The sequence below is a fragment of the Marmota marmota genome, unplaced genomic scaffold (genome assembly GCF_001458135.2).
Source record: "Marmota marmota marmota unplaced genomic scaffold, marMar, whole genome shotgun sequence".
Taxonomy (NCBI): Eukaryota; Metazoa; Chordata; class Mammalia; order Rodentia; family Sciuridae; genus Marmota; species Marmota marmota.
Window position 1 is genome coordinate 34,224,618 of NW_025999900.1, and position 22,321 is coordinate 34,246,938.

General features: G+C 47.8%; 3 protein-coding genes across 8 annotated transcripts; 1 reads left to right on the top strand and 2 right to left on the bottom strand.

Moving 5' to 3' along the window:
• On the bottom strand, window positions 1-5,236 carry Irf9 (interferon regulatory factor 9). 3 transcript variants are annotated; one of them, XM_015492235.2, is made up of 9 exons: window positions 5,101-5,236; window positions 3,961-4,141; window positions 3,428-3,611; window positions 3,065-3,195; window positions 2,859-2,946; window positions 2,684-2,755; window positions 1,738-2,079; window positions 574-689; window positions 1-418 (listed from the first exon to the last, which is right to left on the bottom strand). In XM_015492235.2, the coding sequence occupies exons 2-9, from the start codon at window positions 4,138-4,140 to the stop codon at window positions 299-301; spliced, it is 1,233 nt and encodes a 410-aa protein (XP_015347721.1). In that variant the 5' UTR covers window position 4,141; window positions 5,101-5,236; the 3' UTR covers window positions 1-298. The 3 variants fall into 3 exon arrangements, with proteins under 3 accessions (XP_015347721.1, XP_015347726.1, XP_048654743.1); XM_015492240.2 differs by lacking the exon at window positions 5,101-5,236 and adding an exon at window positions 4,574-5,050; XM_048798786.1 differs by lacking the exons at window positions 574-689; window positions 5,101-5,236.
• Window positions 5,237-5,740: 504 nt separating this feature from the next.
• Rnf31 (ring finger protein 31) lies at window positions 5,741-17,729 on the bottom strand. Of its 4 annotated transcripts, XM_048798775.1 has the most exons (22): window positions 17,616-17,729; window positions 16,794-17,163; window positions 16,558-16,704; window positions 16,258-16,413; window positions 15,975-16,034; window positions 15,799-15,874; window positions 15,381-15,558; window positions 14,584-14,971; window positions 14,138-14,428; window positions 13,635-13,883; window positions 13,359-13,544; window positions 13,032-13,238; window positions 9,787-9,960; window positions 9,607-9,705; window positions 9,428-9,517; window positions 8,033-8,147; window positions 7,799-7,917; window positions 7,417-7,530; window positions 7,203-7,260; window positions 6,411-6,507; window positions 5,982-6,150; window positions 5,741-5,882 (listed from the first exon to the last, which is right to left on the bottom strand). In XM_048798775.1, exons 2-22 carry the CDS (start codon window positions 16,980-16,982, stop codon window positions 5,829-5,831), a joined length of 3,216 nt encoding a protein of 1,071 aa, XP_048654732.1. In that variant the 5' UTR covers window positions 16,983-17,163; window positions 17,616-17,729; the 3' UTR covers window positions 5,741-5,828. The 4 variants fall into 4 exon arrangements, with proteins under 4 accessions (XP_048654732.1, XP_015347702.1, XP_015347708.1 ...); XM_015492216.2 differs by lacking the exon at window positions 17,616-17,729 and having other exon boundaries at window positions 16,794-17,179; XM_015492222.2 differs by lacking the exons at window positions 16,794-17,163; window positions 17,616-17,729 and having other exon boundaries at window positions 16,258-16,451; window positions 16,558-16,687.
• A 40-nt stretch (window positions 17,730-17,769) lies between these two features.
• Psme2 (proteasome activator subunit 2) lies at window positions 17,770-21,472 on the top strand. The gene is made up of 11 exons (XM_015492251.2): window positions 17,770-18,097; window positions 18,414-18,446; window positions 18,863-18,925; window positions 19,164-19,250; window positions 19,360-19,390; window positions 19,477-19,574; window positions 20,336-20,404; window positions 20,529-20,596; window positions 20,746-20,800; window positions 21,183-21,269; window positions 21,362-21,472. The coding sequence occupies exons 1-11, from the start codon at window positions 18,050-18,052 to the stop codon at window positions 21,440-21,442; spliced, it is 720 nt and encodes a 239-aa protein (XP_015347737.1). The 5' UTR covers window positions 17,770-18,049; the 3' UTR covers window positions 21,443-21,472.
• Window positions 21,473-22,321: the final 849 nt, after the last annotated feature.

Sequence of the window (22,321 nt, forward strand, 5' to 3'; positions counted from 1 at the left end):
TTCATCTTTCAATAAAATTTTTATTTTAAATCCTTATTGGAGATGTAGGAAGAAAATGTAAAGTGCTTGGCTTTTGAATTGGAGGTTGGGTGAAAAGGGAAAGGCCCCCTTGAGTTTCTACCACTTGGAATATCCCAGTTCCTTGGAGATAAAAGAGGGTATGTTTTTTTAAAAGGACAAAAATAATCCTTGAGTTTCTCATGAGCCAGGGTGGGTAAGCAGTTCAAGGACATAATTTACAGCCATGACCATTATCACAAAGGGAAGCCAGTAAAACAGAGTGAAGCATGAGTCTATTTCAAAGGAGAAAGGAGGAATAGAGAGGTGAGGCAGCAGGTGGGTCCCCTAGACTACAGCAGGATAAAAGTGGCTGCCTGCTCCTCTTCTCCAGTAAATGTCGGGCAAAGGCCTGCTCCATCTGTACAGGAAGAGATGAGGAACAGGGCTCAGTGAACACAGCAGGACAGACACTACCCCCAGGAGCTCCCTTCCCACAAAGAAGACCCCTTCTTCTTGAATACCTCTTCCCCTCTCCCCAGCAGACAGGCTATTCTCCCCCTGCTCTGAACTCACTTGCACTGTGATAAGATTCTGTGAGGTATTGTTGGGGTCAGAGCTCCTCTCCCAGAAATGCAGTGCTACCTGGAACTTGGGTAGGGGGCCCAGGCCCTGGGAGTACCTGTCCAAATCTAAAAGATAAAGGGACAAAGGTTAGAAAAATGGAGAGAGAAGACCGAGTATGATGGAACACACCTGTAACCCCAGTGACTTGGGATGCTGAGGCAGGAAATTGCAAGTTCAAGGCTAGCCTTGGCAATTTAGTGAGACCTTGTCTCAAAATAAAATAAAAAGGGCTGGGGGTGTAACTGAGTGATAGAGTACCTGTGGGTCAATCCCTAGTACCAAAAGCGGGGGGAAAAAAGAGGAGAGAGAGAGAGGGTCCACAGACAAGGAGGGACTATCAAAGAATCCATGTTGGAGAAATAGAGTTGGGAGTGAGGCCACATGGAGATCAAGGCCAAAGAAGGAGCTGTGGGACAGGAGGAATGCTATAAACTAAGCTGCTACTTGCCCATGTGCAAATAGGAAAGGGGGCCCCTTCCTCAAAAAGTGTTTAGAGGTAGCAGCTCAACCTGAAAAATTCTCCACTGAGAGTTTAGCATCCTCAAAGGCAGCAGCCCTGGTTGCTAACACCTTTGTTGCTTGCTCACACCCTTCCAGCACTAGGGTACCCACAGATCTGGGAACACCAATACTCTATCTCCTGTGTTCCTGGCCCCATTCCTAAGGTCAGATTTAGAGTTGAATGGAGGCAACTAGAATTACAAGACTGGATGGGAGAGAGGGATAGCTTTAGAGGATAACTGGAGTGTGGCAGAGACAGGGGCAGTGTACCAGGGCATATAAGGTGCACTGGCTCTCCCACATATGCAGAGTTGTGTGTGCCAAAATCTCTGTGCTGACTTGTTCACTCAACTTCATATAATTACAGTATCCTTCAATGTGACGATGTTCCCCAAAATGTGACTCTCATACTAGGCTCCACCTGAAACTAATCTTCCATGACCTTGGCTAGGGAAGGAGAGCTGCCAGGGATGAGTTTATGACTACACTGGATGTGCACAGGTTACAGTGAGGACCTGTTGGACAGGCTGGTGGCAGGACCCATCATATCAGACCCAGGGAATATTAAGAGCTAGGGGGCAAGGCCTAAGTACCCAGCTGGAGCAGTCTTACCTCTGCAGAAATAGGTGGTCCTGAAGAGCTCCACACACTTATTGCTGGGTAGCAGATGCGGGCCTGGCCCAGGTGGGGCCTGGGGTGCATTCCAGGAGATGGGGATGGGGCAAAGGCGTTGTACAAAGAGACCTCTGGAGTTACTGGCCACCAAGATGCCTCTCTCAATCTGGCTCAGGAGGCGCTGGATGGGCTCTGATGGGTCAGGCTTGGGAAATACAACCTGTTCCATGCTGCTCCTGGAGTCTGAGAACTCAGCAACAAGGCGGCAGTCCAGGCTGTGCACCTGGGCTTTGCCTACCACACGCCCACTGTAGATGAAGGTGAGTAGCAGCGAGTAGTCTGGGGACAGAACAGCAGAGCTGCACCAGGTCCTGGAGGAGCATGCAGGTTGTAGCAGCCTCTCCCCCCAGGGATACACCTGGTCAACACGGGCTTTAAGAAAATGAAGTAGAGCTTCTTGCCATCCTATGTCCTCATTTTGCTAATGAGGTCCAGAAAGGGAAACCAAACAAAGGCTGTGGAAGACAAAGGAGGCTCTAGGGCTAGGGCAGCAACTGCACTTTCTGAGGTAGCTAGTTAGGGGCTTCCTATTGGGTTTTCTTGTTATTCAGAAAATCAGCTAGCATATGGGTTCACCCATATCAGTGCTTAATGCAATTTATAAACTTGAGGATGAGGTCTTGCATTTTACAAGAAGGTCCCTGAAGACTGGGCCTCTGCTGAACCCAAAGAAATCAATGTCTCAACATGGATATCCAGGGAACAGAGCATGTAGGGTGGGGTCTGGCCAAGTACATAGAATTTTCACTGCCTAGAAACCAGTGCCTCTGTCTAAATAAGGTGGGCTCAGTTTGCTGTAACTGGTGGACTAGATATGCATGCAAAGTCAAAGGAATCAGACCTGGGGGAAAGGGAGCAGGAAAGAGTCAGAAATGCCAAGTACCTGAGTTCAGAGGGGGGAGATGCTCCATGGATACCTGATCCTCTTGAACAGTAGCCTCAGTGGTATCCACACCTGGAAGGGAAGCAGAGACACTGGTTATTCAGAGTGGAACTGGGGAGTCCAAGGGCCAGAGGATGTGGCAAGGTAGACAACACAGAGGCAGGGGAGGTAGTACCTTCCTGTGACTCAGGGCTGCTGCTTCTGCTGCTGCTGCTGCTGCTTCTACTGTCTGAGTGGCTTGCTTCCCCATTAGTCCTTACCTCCTGCAGATATAGCATCTATCATGAGCCCATTTCTCTAGTTCCTGTACTGCCCTTAGGCCCACCCTTTACCATCACCCCCCAACTCTCCCACCTTTTACCACCACCACCCAGCTCTCACATTATTGAGGGGGTCCTGGAGATAGTTGGGACTGAGTGTGCAGTTGTTCGAGGTATCCTCCTCCTCCTCCCTCTCAGAGGACACGGAACTGTGGCGTCTCTTTGATGGTGATTTCTGGGTCTCTGGCTGGGCTGTGGAATTGTTGAGAGGAAAGACAGGAAAAGAAGGTAGAGGAGAGATCTATAGCAGTGAAAGGATGGGCAGGACTGGAAAGGGAATCTGGATAGCAGCTTCTCAAAGGTAGGGACAAGGCAGACTCTGAGAGGCCTGGGAGAGAACCACCACCTTCCCAAGAGACTCGTATCTCCATCTTTCTGCTCCAGGCAGCTGATTCTAGGAAGGGTTCAACAAGGGAACACTTACCAGGGAGGGTGCCTGGTGGCAGCAGCCGATATACCTTGTAGGGTTCAGCAACATCCATACAGCCTCTCTCAGGAACCTCTTCAAATTCAGGACTCTTGTTGAGGGCACAGCGCAGGCGAGTCTTCCAGACAGCAGGGCCTCCTATGTCGCCCTCCTTGGACTTTCCCTTAAATATAGCCCAGGCCTAGTAAAGAGAGGAAGCAAAGAAGAGACAACATGTCACATATATCAGCTGTCCCTCCAACAGTATTGGCTTTACAGGTATACAGCCTGAGCACTTGCATAGGCCCTTAACTCAGATGGGCTTAGAATGGGTTTGTGTTCTGATGTTGCCATCTTGCAATGCTTAATAAATGTTTAATGTGGGCTCTGCATTTTCCTTTTGTACTGGGCTCTGCAAATGACATAGCTGGTTCTACTCTCCAATATGCTCTTTGTTTGAAATCCAGGTAGATAAAGGTGCTCAAGGGGAAGTATGCCAGGGTATACTCCATTTCTTGCTTATGGGGGATGATGGCTTCCAGGCCCTTCACCTTGAAGAAGGCAGCATCCTGGTCCTCCCGAAAGTCCTGCTTGCCTGCGTGCTTCCAGGGAATCCGGAACATGGTCTTATTTGTGTCATCCCAGCACACTCCTGGGAAATTCCCACTCTCCACTTGCTCTACCACCCAATTCCGGAGCTTTCGCGTAGAACGTGCCCTGCCTGTTGCCATCCTGAGAGATAAGAGGAGCAAGAAGTATCAGAACTAACATTGTGAGAGAACATCTGTTAAGATTCTGACCACTGAGGTCAGTTTCTAACAATAGCTCAGACCCATGCATCTTCTTTTGGCTCTAGACATACCTCTATATTCTCTGAGGCAAAACTATTTTGTTTCTGCTATCACTAACAATTATTATTTTTAAAAAATTCACTGGACACGGTGGCACATGTAATCTCAGCAACTTGTGAGCTGAGGCAGGAAGATCACAAATTCAAGACCAGCCACTGTAACTTAGGGAGTCCTTAAACAACTTAGCTAGATACTGCCTCAAAGTGGAAAAAAAGTGAAAAAGGTGCTCAATGGCTAAGCACCCCTGAGTTCAATTCCCCAGTACCAAGAAGAAAAAAAAAAAGAAAAAGAAAGAAACAAAAAACAAACCAACCTCTAACGTCCAGAGTTGATATTTGGAAGGAAACCACAGGTCTTAATTTCAAGACTTTTCAGATATGTATTGTTTACGAGAGAATCCCCTTGATGTTCTGGTCAGAGGCTCTGTCTAGATTGCTAAATATCTGCAGAAGCTATATCCTTCTGAGATGTCCATGAAACTTTTGCACCTGCCACTCTTACAATTTATCCTTTGACCCCTATCTCTCCTTTGCCCAGAGGCCATGAGGAGGGGGGAGATAGGGGTGGAGTTTCAGCATAAGTGGGCAGGGCCAAAAAGCAAGAAAATAAACAGGGTAATCTGAGGTTGGGCCAAGAACCTTCCTTCATAGACAAATGAGTTTTTCTATGACCCTTGCCTACAGGGGCCTAGGGTACTGGCCCTTATCAGTTTTTCACTCAAGCCAAACCTCCTACTGACTCTCGGGCTTTTCTCTCTCTGCCTGGCAGAAGCGTCCCAGGAGCCACCAACCCCTACTAGCTCCAGATCCCAGGCAAAAAAACCATCTTGTCTGCTCTTACCTGAATTGCTGTGCCTCAGAGATCGGGGAGCTTTAGCTCTGCTTGAGCCTAAGCAGTCGGATTTCTCCACCCCTCTCTACAGTCCCCACCCTCTAAGTTTCGATTTCCTCCTGGGAGGTCCTTTTCCCAGAAATCACATGGTCTGAGTTGTAGGGTAACTGGCTACCACTAGGGGGAAGCAACATCTGAGAGCCTCACTGTCAATTCCACTGTCAGCAAAGGAGGACCACTTTCTGCAGGCTCAACTCCTGTCTGGCTCCTTCCTCTCCTCTTCTTCCCTCTTACACTCCTTTCTTATATCTAACCTTCTCTGTGTGATGTTGCTGCTTCCCCAGTGAGGCCATTCCCTCTGGATCGCTGTGTTGCACATCTGTGTTCCCCCATAGTGCCCTCTTGGGGACCTCAAATACCAGCAGAATTTGATGGAATGATGAAGGGAGAAAGGAACAGAAGAAGCCCAGGCTGGGTGGTTGGATGGGGAGGTCCTCACTTGCCCATCCATATGTCAATTTCTTCCTTGCCCTGGGTCCAGAGTGAATCAGATGGTAGGCTGCAGGGGGCCCTTTAAGTAAACTCTGTTCACCCCCCTTTCCCTGGTGCCCCTAGATGGTGGGGCCAGGAAGAAGGACCACCAAGAAGCTGGGGCAATAAGATGCCTCTTTATTGGTGCTGGAGCTGTTCCTGAGGGAGCTGGGCCACAAGACCCTCATCAGGACCTTTGCCCTCAGTTACTTCCTCCTGCGGGGGATACTCTGTCCCAAGGGCACTTCTTCCATCAGTTTCTGTAGAAGGAGAAAGGATAATGATAACAGAAGCCTGGAGGTTGGGACAGGAGACTTCCAGAGGGTGGTGTCAAGGGAAAGGCTGGGTGAAGGCTTTACCTGTAACAAGCGGGCTTGGTAGACAGGGGGATCTTCTCCAGCCAGTGGCTGGGGGTGCACATGCAAGTATCGCTCAGTAGCCGTCTCCAGCTCCTCAACCTCATAAAGGGTGGCTGGGTCCAATGAGTGGGCATTGATGAGACTCACAAGATATTCTTTGTAGTGTGCCCTGGGGGTATGAAAGAGCAGATTATTTGTTCTTCTGTTGGCTAATATTAATTGAGTATGCCTAGCACCTTGATGAACACTGGAATCCTCAAGGAAGCTAGACTAGGCAGAGCCAACAAGTGTATGCTGCCTGCTACTACCCATCCATGCCCTTGTCTACTCTTTGTAGGATCTACTGTTCCCATTTTACTGCCTGGGCATACCCTCACCATTTCTTTCCCCATTTCCAACATCATGCTCCATGCCCTGCCTGGCACTTACTGGCAGAGGCCGGCATAGCCAGGTGGGGTTTCTTTGCCACAAGCTTCATCCCTGAGACCATTGGGAACCTCTTTCTGCTCCATCACTCGGCACCCACCTAAGGGTAAGAGAAGAAACCTTTGGTTAGGAGAAGCTCATTGACCACAAAGCCCCTGGAGAACTGGGATATGCATGCAGCATGGGGAGGAAGCTTCCAGACAGGGGACTGAAAACAGGGACTCTTGCTCCTGTGGGAGATACTCAGACACCATCAGCAGCAGATCAACTCTGATACAGAGGCAGGGACCTTGCTGTTCCTACTTTTATCCAAGCTGACTTTTGGCCCATGAAACAGCTCTCTTGGTCGTTATTTAGCTCCAGCATAACCAGTTAACTTATTCTGAGATCTTACCTCTATATAGATGATGAGAAGTAAGGCAGGTTAGAATCTTATGTAACATTTTTCTGTTGCCCCCAAGGAACCCAAAACAGTGCCCTGCAGCTAGCAGGTCTCATTATTCATGGAGTTAGTTAATGAATCATTATCATTTATGAATCATTACCATTTGAGAATCTGAGAAGAAACTCACCATTAAGGACCACTGCTTTAATGAAATTTTACATAAAATAGCTTAGTTGCATAGAGGGTATCATTACTCTCATTTTACAGAGGAAGAAACAAGACATGAGGAGGTTAATTAACTTGTCAAAAGGCACTCAAGTGATTCCAGACACAAGACTCCCCACTTTACCTACCACATGGTAGGAGCCAACTCACTACCTTCCCTTCTTAGAGACTGTACTGATACTCACCCCCAGGGACTGTCCGGGCCCCAGCTGGAGGCTCTGTATTAAACATGACGTTATTGTCCTGAGGAAGGGCAAAGACAGATGGGCATTATGTCCCCTAATGCCAGTCACTGTTGCATCTCCTAGCATACATACAGCCTTTTCCATTTTGCCCACCCTAGACTCTGTCTCCTCTTCCTGGGTAACTTGCAACTCAGCAAGGCTGGGGACCTCTGACCTGAAGCAGTTTCTGAAGACGGACAGCAGTCCAATCCCGAAGGTAGAAGAGACAGTCTCGCGGGTGGTGGCCATGCAGGGACTTTTTCACCCTACAGTTAGGGTCTGGACATTTCTGGTGGAAACCCAGATGGGAGAGGGGTAGTTGGAGACTGCTGGGGTCCTAGACTTTCAAGAACCCCTATGTGAGAGGTAAGGGGGTGAGGGGAGATAGAGACACTGGAGGGTCTGGAGCAAGCAAAGGGGAAAGAGGAGAGAGAAGTACTTTACATCTCACTGACCTCCTCTTCACCTGGGTCACTCCTCAATGGCCTCTGCTCCTCAAACCAATGGCAGCCCCCCACCCTTCACCCTTCTCTTCCTTCCCCATTCTCTGAACTCACATTCTTGGCATAAAAGGCATTGTAGCAGCCACTGCAGAACTGGTGGCGACACTGGGTACAGTGAAAGTGCATGCAACCTCCTCTGGCCAGTGCGTATGAGAACTTGCATTTGGGGCAGTCTGTAAGGGACACTAGATTAGGGCTGGAGCTGCCACTGCAACTCAAGGCCCTCAAGAAGAGAGCTACTGCCAATGACAGACTATTGAGTAGACAGGTCCAGAGAGGCAGCCTTACCAATGCCATTTTCCTGAAGATACATTGCCAGGCCCTGGGCCTGGTATTCTGGGTCATTTGTGCGTTTCCAGTTCTGGAAATCCTCACAGCTCCGCCCTCGGTGCTGCTCTTCCCACTGGCAGAAGGAAAGTAGGTTTTGCATGGAAGTTCTATCTAATGCCATGCCTTTCTTGCTGGTTTCCCCACTTATATCCATCCAGTGGTACCTAGCATAGTTTATGTTGCTGCCATCTACCATTTGTTCAATTCCTAAAATTGAGGAGCCATCTTGGTTTCCTCACTTTTTCCCACCACTTCAAATTCATTCATAACTCTTGTTTTCACCATCCAAACCTATCTCAACCCTGTCCCTTTTCTTCATCTTTACTGCTACTGCTACCATCTTACTCCAAGCCATCATTAGATACTGGCCTCAATCGCTTGCTTGAATTATTAGTCTCTCTGATACTACTTCTACTCCCCAGTAGCCCGTTCTTCACACGGTAGCCAAAAGACCTTTCAAAGTATAAGTCAGGAAGCATATTAGTAGTGTGCTAGTTTTGAAGTCGGGTGGTAGGGTTTGGGATATTCATTTTATTATCATCTTTCATAAAAGAGATGCAAGTTTTTAAGTATCATGCTTTAAATGTTTATTTATTTTTTTTTTCATGGTACTGGGATTGAACCCAGGGGTGCTCTACCACTGAGCTATTCTCCTAGTCCTTTCTATTTTGAGATAGGTCTCACTAAGTTGCCCAGCCTGGCCTTGAACTTGAAATCCTTCTGTCTCAGCCTCCCATGTAGCTGGGATTATACACATGCACCACCACACTGGGCTCAAACACTGAACTTCTTAAAAGATAAATAAGAGCGTCACCCCTTGCCTAGTCTCAGAATAAAAGGCAAATATCTGCCTCACTTGACCTCAAGGGCTATCCTGATCTGGCAGCTACCTTTTCTCCAACTACCTCCCAGGTTCACCCTTGCTCTCAAGATTCCAGCCACACAACACTTTTTCTAACTCTGGCCATTCCCTGGGTTGTTCCTTCTCCCCAAATATTTTCTGCATGGCTTAACTTTCAGGCCTGAGCTTAAACTAAACCATTTTAGAGAAGACTTCTCTGTCTTCATTAGGTCCAGCTCTCATTCCTGTCAGATTCCTACTTGTTTTCTGCATAGAACTTATGCCTATGTACAATTATTCCCCCCCCCCTTGATTTTCTTCCCTACTTCCTCCTTTCCTTCCTCCTCCCTTTTTCTCCCCACCCCACCATCTTCCTTTTCTCCTTGTGCCTGGCTTCCTACCTCTTAAGCTCAGAGCTTATGTCTATTCTGCCTTCCAAAATACTCCATGAGTCTAATGCAGTACTTAGCAATAGTTTAGCAAATATTTATGAAAGAATGCACATGACTCACCTGGCGCTTGCAGCGCACACAGAAGGTCTGGTGACACTGGGGACATGTTGCCTCCAACTGTTCGCGCTCATATATGAAACCAAAGGAACACTGAGAGCAAGAGCATAAAGTTATCTGAGGACCAAGCTGGCATCATCCCCTGTTCCTCCACAGTCAGTTGTTATGGGCAGGGCACTTACCTGGGCACACCACAAGAACTTGGGGTCCCGCATCAGCACACCTTCAGTTAGCTTCTTATGGAACAGTGCATAGGCATCTGGCTCTAAGCTCTCCCGAAGCTGGGGACAGGATGCAGAGGCAGTGGGTAGGTAGGATTCCTATTTGATGCATAGGCACCTGAACACTAGGGGCTGCAGTACCTGGATGTCAAGGGTAGAGAAGTAGCTGAGCAACTGTGTGTCATCCGTAAGGTCAGGGCGGCCACAGGCAGGACACACCATATCTGTGATATGCTTTTCCTTCACGGCAATGGTGAAGTGTTGGCGGAAGCAGTCAGGACAGATGGTGCATTCACAGGAAATCAGAGCCTGCATCTAAAGAGAGATGGAAGAAGAAAGGGAGGGAGTAAGAAGCTATACCCAAGGAAGGGACAGTTGCCAGATGTCCACTGAGAAACTAGGGTCTAATTAACTGGGCAGGGATAGCATCTCCAAATGCCAACATGTGCCAGGTAGGCAACTCAATAACCCAAATGTCTGAGGACAGCTGAGTGGAGGAAAATAGGCAATGGCAAAAGTAAATGGAATAATTTCTCTGAAGGCATTCATTCAATTAAAAGCAAACATACAAAAAAACCTTAAAATGACAACACTACAGAGATGAAGAACAGACTAGTGGTTGCTGGGAGACTGAAGGCTGACTACAAGGGGTAGTAAAAGACAATTCCTTTGAGGCAACTATCAATCTGTATCTTCATTTACTTATTTACTTTTTGATTTTTATAGCACTGGGGAGAGAATCTAGGAGTGTTCTATCTCTGAGGTATATCCCCAGCCCTTCTTAACAAAGGGTCTCGCTGAATTGCACAGGCTGGTCTCAACCTCCTGAGTAGCTGGGATTATAAGCATGCACCTCTGTGCTGGCTCAGCAGTCTGTATTTTGATTACAGTGGTGGTTATATGAATTTAAACATGCAGCTTATACAAAACTGCAAAGAACTACACACATTCAAGCAAATAATGAACAATTAGAATGTTGTCAGTATATATTTCTTTTCTTTCTTTCTTTTTTTTCCAGACCTGAGGATAAACCTAGGGGCACTCTACCACTGAGCTACATCTCCAGTCCTTTTAATTTTTGAGATAGGATCTCACAAAATTATGAAGCTAGCCTTGAACTTGGAATCCTCCTGCTTCCCAAGTAGGATTATAGGTATGCACCAGACCTGTTTTTTTTTTTTTTAATATATTTCTTTTTGGTTGTAGATGAACACAATACCTTTATTTTATTTATGTGGTGCTGAGGTTTGAACCCAGTGCCTCACATATGCTAGGCAAGCACTCTACCACTGAGCCACAGCCTCAACCCCAAGACCTGGCTTATTTCCTGGTCTTGATAATGCACTATAATTATATGTCAGTATTAGAAGGTGGGTGAAGAGTCCATAGAACTCTGTACTATTTTTGCAACTTTCTGTGACTCTACAACTACTTTCAAGTAAAAAATAAAAGCAAAACACAGAGCAAGACTAAACTAGACCATCCTGGCCCAAGAACTGCCATTCTGACCTAGTTTAAGAAGTGGTTCAGGAGATAAGGGCCTGTTTCTACCAGATGGATTTTCTGCGGGGGAGGGGTACTGGAGATTGAACCCAGGGGTGCTTTCTGTTTTTTGAGATAGGATCTTGCTAAATTGCTTAGAACCTCACAAGGCTAGCCTCGGAACTTGTGATCTTCCTGCCTCAGCTTTCTAAGTTGCTGGGAATATAGGTATCCGCCCAGTACCAACTGGATATATTTTTGGTTTTTTTGGTATTAGGTACTGAACCCAGGGGTACTTAATCACTGAGCCACATCCACAGCCCCACCTCCTTTTTTTTTCTAAATCTTGAGACAAAGTCTTACTATAATTGCCAAGCTGGTCTCAAACTTGTGATCCTTCTGCCTCAGCCTCCCAAGTCAAAATATACAGCTGGTGCTAGCTGTATATTTTCAAGTAAAAAATAAAAGCAAAACACAGAGCAAGACTAAACTAGACCATACTGGCCCAAGAACTGCCATTCTGACTACTTTAAGAAGTGGCTCTGACATTACAGAATTCTTGGAGCAGTAGTACATCTGTAACCCCAGCTACTTTGGGGACCAGGCAGGAAGATCCCAAGTTCAAGGCCAGCCTAGGCAACTTAGACCCTGTCTCAAAATGAAGAAAACAAAACAAGACCAAAACAATTACTGTGGGCTGGGGTTGTGGCTCAGCGGTACAGTGCTTGCCTAGCACGTGTGAAGCCCTGGATTCAATCCTCAGCACCACATAAAAATAAATGATTAAAGGTATTGTGTTCAACTACAACTGAAAAATAAATATAAAAAATTACTGTATTATTGTTAGTTCTTTTTAGTGTGGCAGATATTGTGGATGTGTTTTCCAGATTTTTACCTTTTAGATACATACACTGAAATATTTACAGATAAACTATATGACATCTGAGATTTGCTTCAAAGTAATCACATGTACAAAGATGAAATACAAATTGGGCATACACTGATAATTGCTGAAGCCTGGTGATAAGTACACTGAGGTTGGAGGGGTTGTGGAGATAGGGAATTCACTAACAATTTTCTCTACTTTTTAATGGTGGTTTCCTTTTTTTTTTTTTTTAATGTGCTACTGGGAATTAAACCCAGGGGTGCTCTACCACTGAGTTACATTCCTAATCTTTTTTTTTTTTTTAAGTTGTATAATTGCTAAAGTTTGGATCCTAAGTGCTCCCCAAAGGTCCACTTGGTAAAGGCTTGCTCTCCAGGTGGGCACTACTTGGAGAGGGTGATGTGTTCAGGAGGTGGGGGGGGGGGGCTAATGGGAGGTCCTTAGGTAATAGAGGAGGTGTGCCCTTGTGGGGACCCTGGTCTCTTCTTTTTCAGCTTTCCTGTGAGGTGTTTTTGCTCTACTATATGTTCCTTCCATGTTGTGCCACCATAGGCAAAAGCAACAGACCAACCAATCATAGGCTGAAACCTCTAAAACTGTGAGCCAAAATAAACCTTTTTAAAAGCTGATTATGTTTGGCTTTTGTTATAGTACTAGAAAGCTGACAAATATAACATCTGAAAATTGCCATAATAGAACATCTAAAGAAATGAGGAAGGCAGGGCTGGGGTTGTGGTTCAGTGGTAGAGTGCTTGCCTAGCACACGTGAGGCACTGGGTTCGATCCTCAGCACCACATAAAAATGAATAAAGATACTGGGTCCACCTACAACTGAAAAAGAAATATTAAAAAAAGAAAGAAAGGGAAAAGGCAGCCTGTTCCAATGCTCCCCTTCTCAGAAGCCTTCAGAAGTATCTGGACAACTATAGAAAATAAGAGAGGATCAGATAGGAATGAGGTGGGGGTCCCAAAAGGAACAGTGCCATTCTAAGGCCAGATATAGTGGGGAGTGGCTTACTCTGTTGCGGGGCAGAGTCCAACCACACACAGCACATTCCTGGGCAAGCAAGCGCCGCAGGAAGGCCCGGTCCTGGCTTTGTCTCACAGCCTCTACCACATCCAACAATTCATAGTTCCTGGGTGTCTCCTGCAGCAGTGAAAGTGCCAGCTCTGCCCGGCCCCAGCTGGGGAGTGTGTAGACTGCCAAAAGCCGTCTGACAAGGCTCTGTAATGTGATTCAGGTGGAGAAGACAGAAGTGGTAGTAAGATCCCAGGAGATCCTCTCCCTCAGTCTTCCCACTTGCATCTCTAGGTGGGTTCTTGGGCTCCTCATCTACCCCAGCACCTGCTTGTCTGGCCCATCCCAGGATGGAGTGTGCTCAGGGCCACTGTCCCAGAGGCGCTGATGGAAGGGCTCTAGGCGCTGGCGTTGTAGCTCAGTTAAGGCTCGTGCCACGTCACCCCCATGCTGGAACAATGCCTGAAGAGACCCGTCCTCAGGCCCAAAGCCCAGCGACCGGAGCTCTTGCACCTACAAATTGGGAGGAGGGAAAGGAAGTAAAAAGGGAAAAACAAGGGAGAATGTGAGAGACTCTGGGAACCCCAGCACCAAAGCTAGTACCTTTCTCCTTCGGGTTCTCACACACTCTTCCACAGCTTCATCAAGATTGCCATGACGATCCAGCCAGGCTTTCCGGGCTTCCTGGCAGGAAAAGGCACCCAGTCCTGGGTCCTGCTGTCCAGCCATCTCAGCCACCATCTCCAGCACGTAGGGAAGCTCTGAGCGCAACCACTGTAGGGGTACCTCAGTTCCTGAATATTGCAAAGCTGAAAAGATCTCCTCTGGGCAGGCCCCTGCAGCTTCTCCTTCCTTATGGGATAGTCACACGCAGAGAGAAGACCCATCAGCAGGGGCACTCTCACCCTCATTAAAGATGCTGACAGTGGCTCAGACATGCCAGTCACATGACTACTGCACACTATAGTAACTGCCATGTAGGAAGTATTCAATAAGAGACAGATGCTGCTAACAATGACAAGTTTTATAAGAACTCCTATTATAAGTTACAGCATCTTCCTTGCCCCGCCAGTTCAGTCCCACTTCATCCCAGGCCCAGTCCTTACCCGGATCATGATCACTAGCTGGAGACCTTCTTCTCGCATCTTGTCTTGGTGCTGTTTCTCAGGGTTTCCACAGGAACTGGGCAAGGGGGCACTGAGATGTCGTGGAGGCCCAGGCTTTGGGAGTTCTTTTTTCAAAGAGCTGGCATGGGGCTGGGGGGCATGTTGTTCAGGGATGGGGCTGCTGGTCCGGTTGCACATAGCACACACCCAGCCAGCGCCCGAGTTGCAGAAGGTACAGTGAATACAGTACCAGACTTGAGTCTGGACAGAGGACAGCAAAGAATCCCCCTGCTGGGAAGGTAGAGAAAATTATCCTATTAACTGCATGGCTGAAGTTCATGATGTAATTAGAGAGAGCTGGGGGGAACTGAAGGAAACAGGGAATGGGAAAGTAGAGAATGATTTGAGGTAAGAAGTACAAATAAAAAAGGCCAGGAAGAGGTTACCTGAAGGGGCTGCAGACAAATTCCAGCATCATGGGAATCTACCACCAAGCTGGGAGGTTGGGCCAGCCGAGGTCGCTCACATATGGCACATAGTACAGCTGCCGCCTCATTCTCAAAGGTACAGCTCTGGCAGGCCCATTGACCTCGTGAAAGCTCAGGTTCTAGGCCTCCAGTTCCTTGGGGATCCTCAATCCCCAACCCCAATACCTTACAGCCTCTGGGCCGATCACAGGCCACACAGAGCACTGTCCAAGGCTCATTTAGCATGGCACAAGCAACACAGTGCCAGGGAAGACAGGTATTTGCAGGATCAGGTGAAGAAAGAAAGTTGTCTCCTAGGGCTAACAGGGAGGTTGAATGTGGCTGTGGTTGGGCTGAGGCAGATAAGCTGTAATAGAAAAGTAGATATGATCTGCTGAGGCAGAACCTGGTACCTGGGTCCCTCGCCCCTGGGCACCTTCTTTGCACATGCTGTTCTCTATCTCTTGAACATTTAAATGATACTCTAAAGCCCATTTCTCCCAGGTAAATATCTTTAACATAGGGCCTGACTTATAGTAGGTAATTAAAACACTGCCAACTGATTGAGCTTATCCTTTAGATCTGTATACCATAATAATGTATCTTACTGTGACTGCCACTTGCTTGATATATACGTTTATAATCTCCCTGAGAGCTGTGATTAGCTGCTTATCCTTTATTAACAGTCTTTAGTACAGAACCTTGCACACAATAGATAAACAAATAATTTTAAATTCTCTTAATTTCACTCCCACCAAGAAGAGAAAGCCTCTCACCTGGGGCTCAGGTGGGTGGCCTGGAGGGCCCTAGGCAGGGTCTGGCGGAGGTGATGAGCACGCGATGGGTGTCCATGGAACAGGCGGTCACAGGCTGGGCATGAGGCCTGCTTACAGGCTGGACAGTGCAGTGTGCCTGGGGCAGAACCACAGAGAAAGCAGGGACCAGGAGTGGAGTCTGGAAAATAGGAGCCAAAGAACAAAACATTGTTTATTAAAAAGATCAGGGTATATCTGAGTCTACTATGGATGAAGGCAAATCATAAGACTACTTTTTAGCACATCTGGACCCAATGAAATAATTTTAATCGCTTTACAAAACAACAAGAGCAACAAGAAAGATAACAGAAAAAGTAGAAGGAGGTATCCCCAAATTTCCATCAAAATAGTTACTATCCCTCCAAAGGACCAATAATACCTGGGGCAGAGGATATGGTAAGGTGGCTAGGAGCAATCTCTCTCAGTAGGGGGTCAAACTCTGAAAGTTGCAGGATCTGAGGAAGAACAAGCACAGAATGGGCAAGGGTTTGGGGACCCAGAGTACCAAAATTCCTTGTTACCTTTGTTCGACAGCACCCTTCCTGCCTTCCTTACATCATCTTCCACTTTGTCTTTTAGCAGCTGCTCCAGGGCCTTCTGTCTTGGATGGGTATTCTGTAAACAAGATAAAAGGGTTCCCACCTAGAGCTCTAGATAGAACAAGACTCTCTAAGATCTGGTTCCCTAACATTCACAGGAAGAACTGTCCCAGGAGCTCCCAAACTGTTGTGGGGACAAGACCCATGGTTCAGCAGCACGAGGATCCTCAAACTGACTTTAGTTAGGCTGGAGTTACCAGCCTGGTACTTAAGGTCTCAGAACTAGAGGAACATCTCACCTGCAACAGCAGGCTGAGTTCTGTCCGAAGCAGCAGTACTTCCAGTGTGACTGTAGCAACCTGATGCTCATCTGGCTCCTCTTGACCTTCTGGGAAGCTCAATCCATCTGGACGTTCCTCTGTATAGCCATACAATCGCAGCACATCCCGGCCCCCCTGCCACACATTCATAACCAGTCACCGCCCTGAAGGCCCTGTTGGCAATAGAACTGGACCACTCCCCATTCAGACTCAGGCCCTTTCTAGCCAACCCGAAGCCCAGATCTAGTCCCCTTCTCCCATAAGGTCCAAGGGTCTCACCTGCACAGCATCTACCGTGCTGCGAAAGACAGGGTTATTAAACTTGACCCCACGCCAGTACCGCGGCCGCTGAGGGCTGAGGAGGTTGCGGCCATATTTCTCCAGGATATTCAGGGCCGTGGACAGAGTATTGAGGTAGATTCGGGGCTGGGAGCAGAGAGCAGACCTGTGAGCCTAGCTCTGGCCTCAGGACCTATGTCCTCCTCCCGAGCTGGGTTGGGAGAGCCTGGTCTCACCTCCCCACGGGCGTTGCAGCGGACCAGGCGTGTGGCGTCCAGCTGCAGGTAGCGGGCGGCTGGCGGCAGGGAGGTGACCAGTAGTGGCCGAAGCTGCTCCAGGGAAAATGTCTGTCCACAATCCCTCCTCAGGGCGCTCACCAGCTCCTTGCGGGCAGCCAGGAAGGCTTGCTCCTCCTCCCCGGGCATCCCGAGATAGGAGTCGGCCCCAGCCTCGCCGCCCGCCAGGACCCGGAGCAGTGTGCGCGAGGCCGGAGAGCCACCCCTCGCGCCTGACGTCGGACTCTGCGGCCTGACTAGCTCCCCGCAGCCTCCGGTATCACTCAAGCCTCGGTCACTCTCGGGTCTCCGGCCCAGGGCCAGGGGTAGTCTGGAACAGGAAGTACTGGGGAAGAGGGCGGGACTGCCACCCCTTTCGGAGGAAGAGGAGGGATTTAGTAAGGAAGGAGGACGTCGGGAAACGACAGGGCGCGGCCTAGAAGGGTAACAGGGTTCCAACCAATGAAGAAGTAAATCGCCAGGCTCCTCCCTCAGCACCTCCCAGCATTTTTCTCAAATTTAAAAGTCCTTCCCCGCCTTTCTGCAGGCTGATTCCGCTCCTTCCGGGTAGCCCTAGGCGAGGGGTTAACCTATTTCGCTCACAGCAGTCTTCTATCCCGCGCATTCTGCTACGCTCCGGTCCCCACCGGGGGATTCCAACCTGCCGGGGACCCGATTCTGACCGTCCCCTCTCCTGTTTTTTCTCAAGGCAAGGCGTCCTCTCCGCGCCTGCTCTCTTCCACATCCTGTTAGCCCGCCTCCGCCCCAGACCCTCTCTCTTACTATTCTGCTCACTCGCTCGGATCCTCCTCCGTCCTCCCTTCGGAGTTGAAACCTCTCGGGCGACCCCAGACACCGGATACCCACTTTCCCTTCTTCCACCCCTCTCCAACCCTGACTTCCCCGGGACTGCCCTCGTCCTAAGCCCCGCCCCTCTCCGAGGAACATCCCCAGTTCCAGTCTCCGCGCCCCCACTCTAGTCCCTCCCTTGGACAGCCCCTGAGCTTGCGACCCAGGCAGCACCGCCCCTCCTAGTGGCAACTGGCTGGGAATGGCTGAGGGACTACCTACTTTTTGCAGCCCCACAGAGGGTGTGTGTGTGGGAGGGGGTAAGCCGAAAGGGGGCGGGACTGAGGGGGGCGGGCCTGGACACTGGGAGTGAAAGCGAAAGCCGGGGCTAGAGTCCCGGAGATCGAAGATTTGGCAACTGGAGCAACATGGCCAAGCCTTGTGGGGTGCGCCTGAGTGGGGAGGCCCGAAAACAGGTAACCGGGAACCGGAAACCAGGAAGGGGACGGGGGGACGGGGAACCCTTCTAACGGAGGCCAAGCTGGGTGCTCTAGGGGACCGAGGCCGTGCCAGAGAACTCCCCCAACCTGTCTGTAGTGCTTTCACTTCTGTACGGTAATTTCCAGATTCCTGCCCTTTCACCACTTTCTGTACTGGAGCAGGGATTTCCAAGGAAAACTGGTTTGTGGAAAAGGCCATAGCCACAGTTGGATGGCAACCCTTTGGGGCTGGGATCTTACTCTTGACAACTGAAAAACTCTTAAACTAATATCCGGGTACTGCTGTCTGCAGGTGGATGTCTTCAGACAAAATCTTTTCCAGGAGGTAAGACTCTGAATTCAAGTGATTTGGCCCAGAATCTTAGAGCAATACTTGAGTGTCACAACCCCTCAGTGACCCCGAATCCACCCTAGACTTGGTCCCTACTTTCCTTACCAAGTCTACACCCAGGATGAACTCTTAATTATTGATTTCTACCTTTAATTTGACCCTCTAAGAATTCTTCCCCCACTTTCCTCCCCTCTTTTGATGGGGAGGGAAAGGCATGACCCTCAAAGCAGGAACACCTCAGTCCTAAACTTGGTTCTAACACTTACAATCATGGGCAAGTCCCTTCATTTCCAACATTTCAGTTTCCTCATTTGTAACTCAATAATTTCCAAGGGCCTGTCCAGTTTCACTTTTCACACATTTCACTGATGGTCTTCTATGGTTCCCCAAACTTGCAATGTAACCCACAGGCTGAGGAATTCCTCTACAGATTCTTGCCACAGAAAATCATGTACCTGAGTCAGCTTTTGCACGTGAGTAGTGTGGGTCCCTTCTGCCCCATCCTGTGGCCTCTCCTTTCTGCACACCCTCTTTAACTATCAACTGGGTTCAGCGCACAGAGAACAATTGTGAGTTGTGGATTGAAAGTATCAGAATGGTGTGAAAGGCCTGAGCCTAGATTGCAAAGCAAAGGGCAAATGTGTAGAGGGAAGGCTATGACTTAGGGTGAAGGGAAGAGGCTGGGCAGCACTGACACTGAACTCTGTGCAGGAGGACTCCCTCAATGTGGCTGACCTGACCTCCCTCCGGGCCCCTCTGGACATACCCATCCCAGACCCCCCACCCAAGGATGATGAGGTGAGGCACCCAGGGTACAGGGTTTAGACTATAAACCCAACTGAGCTGATAGCCTTTTGGCCTCCATGACTTTTCTAAAGAAAGCTTCTTTACCCCGTTCTTGCCTTAGATGGAAACAGATAAGCAGGAGAAGAAAGAAGGTAATGGAGGAAGGGGTGATCAGGGAAGGGGAAATGACACACTGACTACTAGAGGAGAAAGGGCCCAAATCCCTTCTTTCTCACAGTACCCAAGTGTGGCTTTCTCCCCGGGAATGAGAAGGTCCTGGCCCTGCTTGCTCTAGTTAAGCCAGAAGTCTGGACTCTCAAAGAGAAATGTATTCTGGTAAGCCTGGGAACTGGGAGAAGTGGGAAGAGAAAATAAATATCTCCTTCAGAGATGCAAGGCCTTCATACAGAGACCTAGTCCCAAACAAAGAAACTTCCTTCTGTGCTTTGGGTTTAGATCCCCTTTGTTCTAATTCTGTTAGACCTTTGCTATTACAGTAGCACTCTTGAAATCTGAGACTGCTATATCCACTCTATAACCTCATATTGTACTGCTGTATCAGGTACACAGTGGAGATGATGGAATAGAGTGAAGTGGTTTAAAGGTGTGGATCCTAGAGGGAATCTGGGTTCAAATCCTTATTTTCTCACTTACCAAGTTGATAACCCTAAGTCACTTAGACATTCTGTAACTCGGCAGGGGGGCAGGGGAGACATTCTGCGACTCTGGTGTTTTATCTGTTAAATGAGTATAATAAGAATATATAAGTTGGGCTAGACATAGTGACTCCTAGGGAGGTTGAGACAGAATAATCACAAGATAGAGGCCACCCTTGGTCACTTAACAAAATTCTCTCTCAAAAATAAAAAATAAAAAGGGCTGGGGATATACCTCAGTAGTAGAGTGCCCTTAGGTTGTATCCACAGTATTGCAAAACACACACACAAACACGCACGTGACAATTAAAAATTAAATGAGATAAATAATTTATAGCACAAAGCCTGGCATATAATCAGTGCTCAATTAAATAGAGCTGTTATTAGAAAGTGGCATAAGAACCCAGTAGGTTTGTTGAATGATTCTTCCTCTTAATGTAGGTGATCACTTGGATCCAGCATCTGATCCCTAAGATTGAGGATGGAAATGATTTTGGGGTGGCAATCCAGGTAAGAAAAGGGTGACTGAGGACACAGAAAGGAAACATAGGAGTTATGCATGAATTAGGTGGAAAGGGAGCTAATGAAGGAGATAGGAGATGAAGTATTCTCTTTGCCTCCCATGTCACCACAGGAGAAGGTGCTGGAGAGGGTGAATGCTGTGAAGACGAAAGTGGAAGCCTTTCAGACAACCATTTCCAAGTGAGGGCTGCTGCATGAAAGGCTGCAAGGACATTCATTTGGAACTGCCAAAGCTAGGCAGTCCTATCAGGGTGATGGGAGATTCTGGGAAGGGGATTTGAATATATCTCCCTGAACACAATCTGTGTTATATCCTTTGCTTGTGACAGGTACTTCTCAGAACGTGGGGATGCTGTGGCTAAGGCCTCCAAGGAGACCCATGTAGTGAGTGCATAGCCCACCAGTCTTTTAGCTGACTGACTATGGGTGGGACTGGAGGTGGGTGGGAAGAGGTATTCTTCATGACTTTCCCAATGTGAAGAATATTAAATCAAAATATTTCTTTAAAAAAAGTAATTACAAAAATTAACAAAGAAAAAAACCCTGTCCCCTAAAAATTTAAGAAAAAATTACAGAAGAAAGAAAAAGCATTGCCTAGTTTGGGCTTCCACAACCATGACATTTTCTTCTGCCTTATCCTATGGGATACCCTTCCTTGGTGCTGAGTAGAAGCTTATCTTCAAGTTACCTATTCCCTATATGAGGAAACCAAACTGATAATCCAGCCTCCCATGGGACTGACTCAGCTTTGCCTCCTGTATCCCAGATGGATTACCGGGCCTTAGTGCATGAGAGAGATGAGGCAGCCTATGGGGAGCTCAGGGCCATGGTTCTGGACCTCAGGGCCTTCTATGTGAGTGTGGAATAGACTCCTAAGGGAGGTGGATGGATGGGGTGGTGCTGGAGGCTAAGAACCTAACTCCTGCTTTTCTGCCCTTCCTGCAGGCTGAGCTTTATCATATCATCAGCAGCAACCTAGAGAAAATTGTCAACCCAAAGGGTGAAGAGAAACCATCTATGTACTGAGATGGAAAATAAATGACCTATACTGTGTGATTACCTGTGGTGTGTCATTGATTTGAAGCACATTCATTGAGTGCTGAGGTGAATGTGGTGGGAATGGGAAAAAGTACCAGGAAGACAAAAATGAATTAGATGCTCATTTTCTTCTTAAGAGGTCTTCTTAAAGAACAGGGTGGAAATTGTTATATGCCATGCAGATAATCCACATTTTGGAGTATCAGAGTTATTTCCATCTAGTGGTCTTATGAATGTTTCATGGTAAAAACACACCTGAACAGAGCCCTTACAGAAATAATCAAGTTTTAGATAGATGGGAAAGCTCTGTGGCTGAGGTCCAGGAATACAAACCAAATGAAAATCCTTAGCTCATAGCAAGCCTGGAAAGAGAATGTTGTTTCCCTGGGAGGATTAAGGGCGAATAACTGAACTTCTTAAGGGCTGGCAGAGGGGGAAAGTCCTTCAAAGCCATTGTGATAAAGTTAATGTATCACAGATCATTATGAGAACAATGATTTGTAAAGTTTGTTATGTTTTGTTTTTTTGGTCCCTTTTACCCGATTTCAGCTATTTGCTTTCTTTGTAATTGCCTTTTGGTATTCAGCTCTGAAAAGGTGGTAGAGACAAGGATCCTCTGCTGTGATCTTTGCTATAAACTCCATAGGACTGTTCTTTAACCTAGGGCCTTGTCCCGTTTTTTTTTTTTTTTTTATGTTTATATTTTAGTTATAGGTGGACACTATCAATTTTTATGTGGTGCTGAGGATCAAACCCAGTGCCTCACGCATGCTAGGCGAGCGCTCTACCTTTAAGCCACAACCCTAGACCCCTTGTCCCGTTTTAAAATATGGAATAAGAATGCTCCATAGCATTTGACAGTTTGGA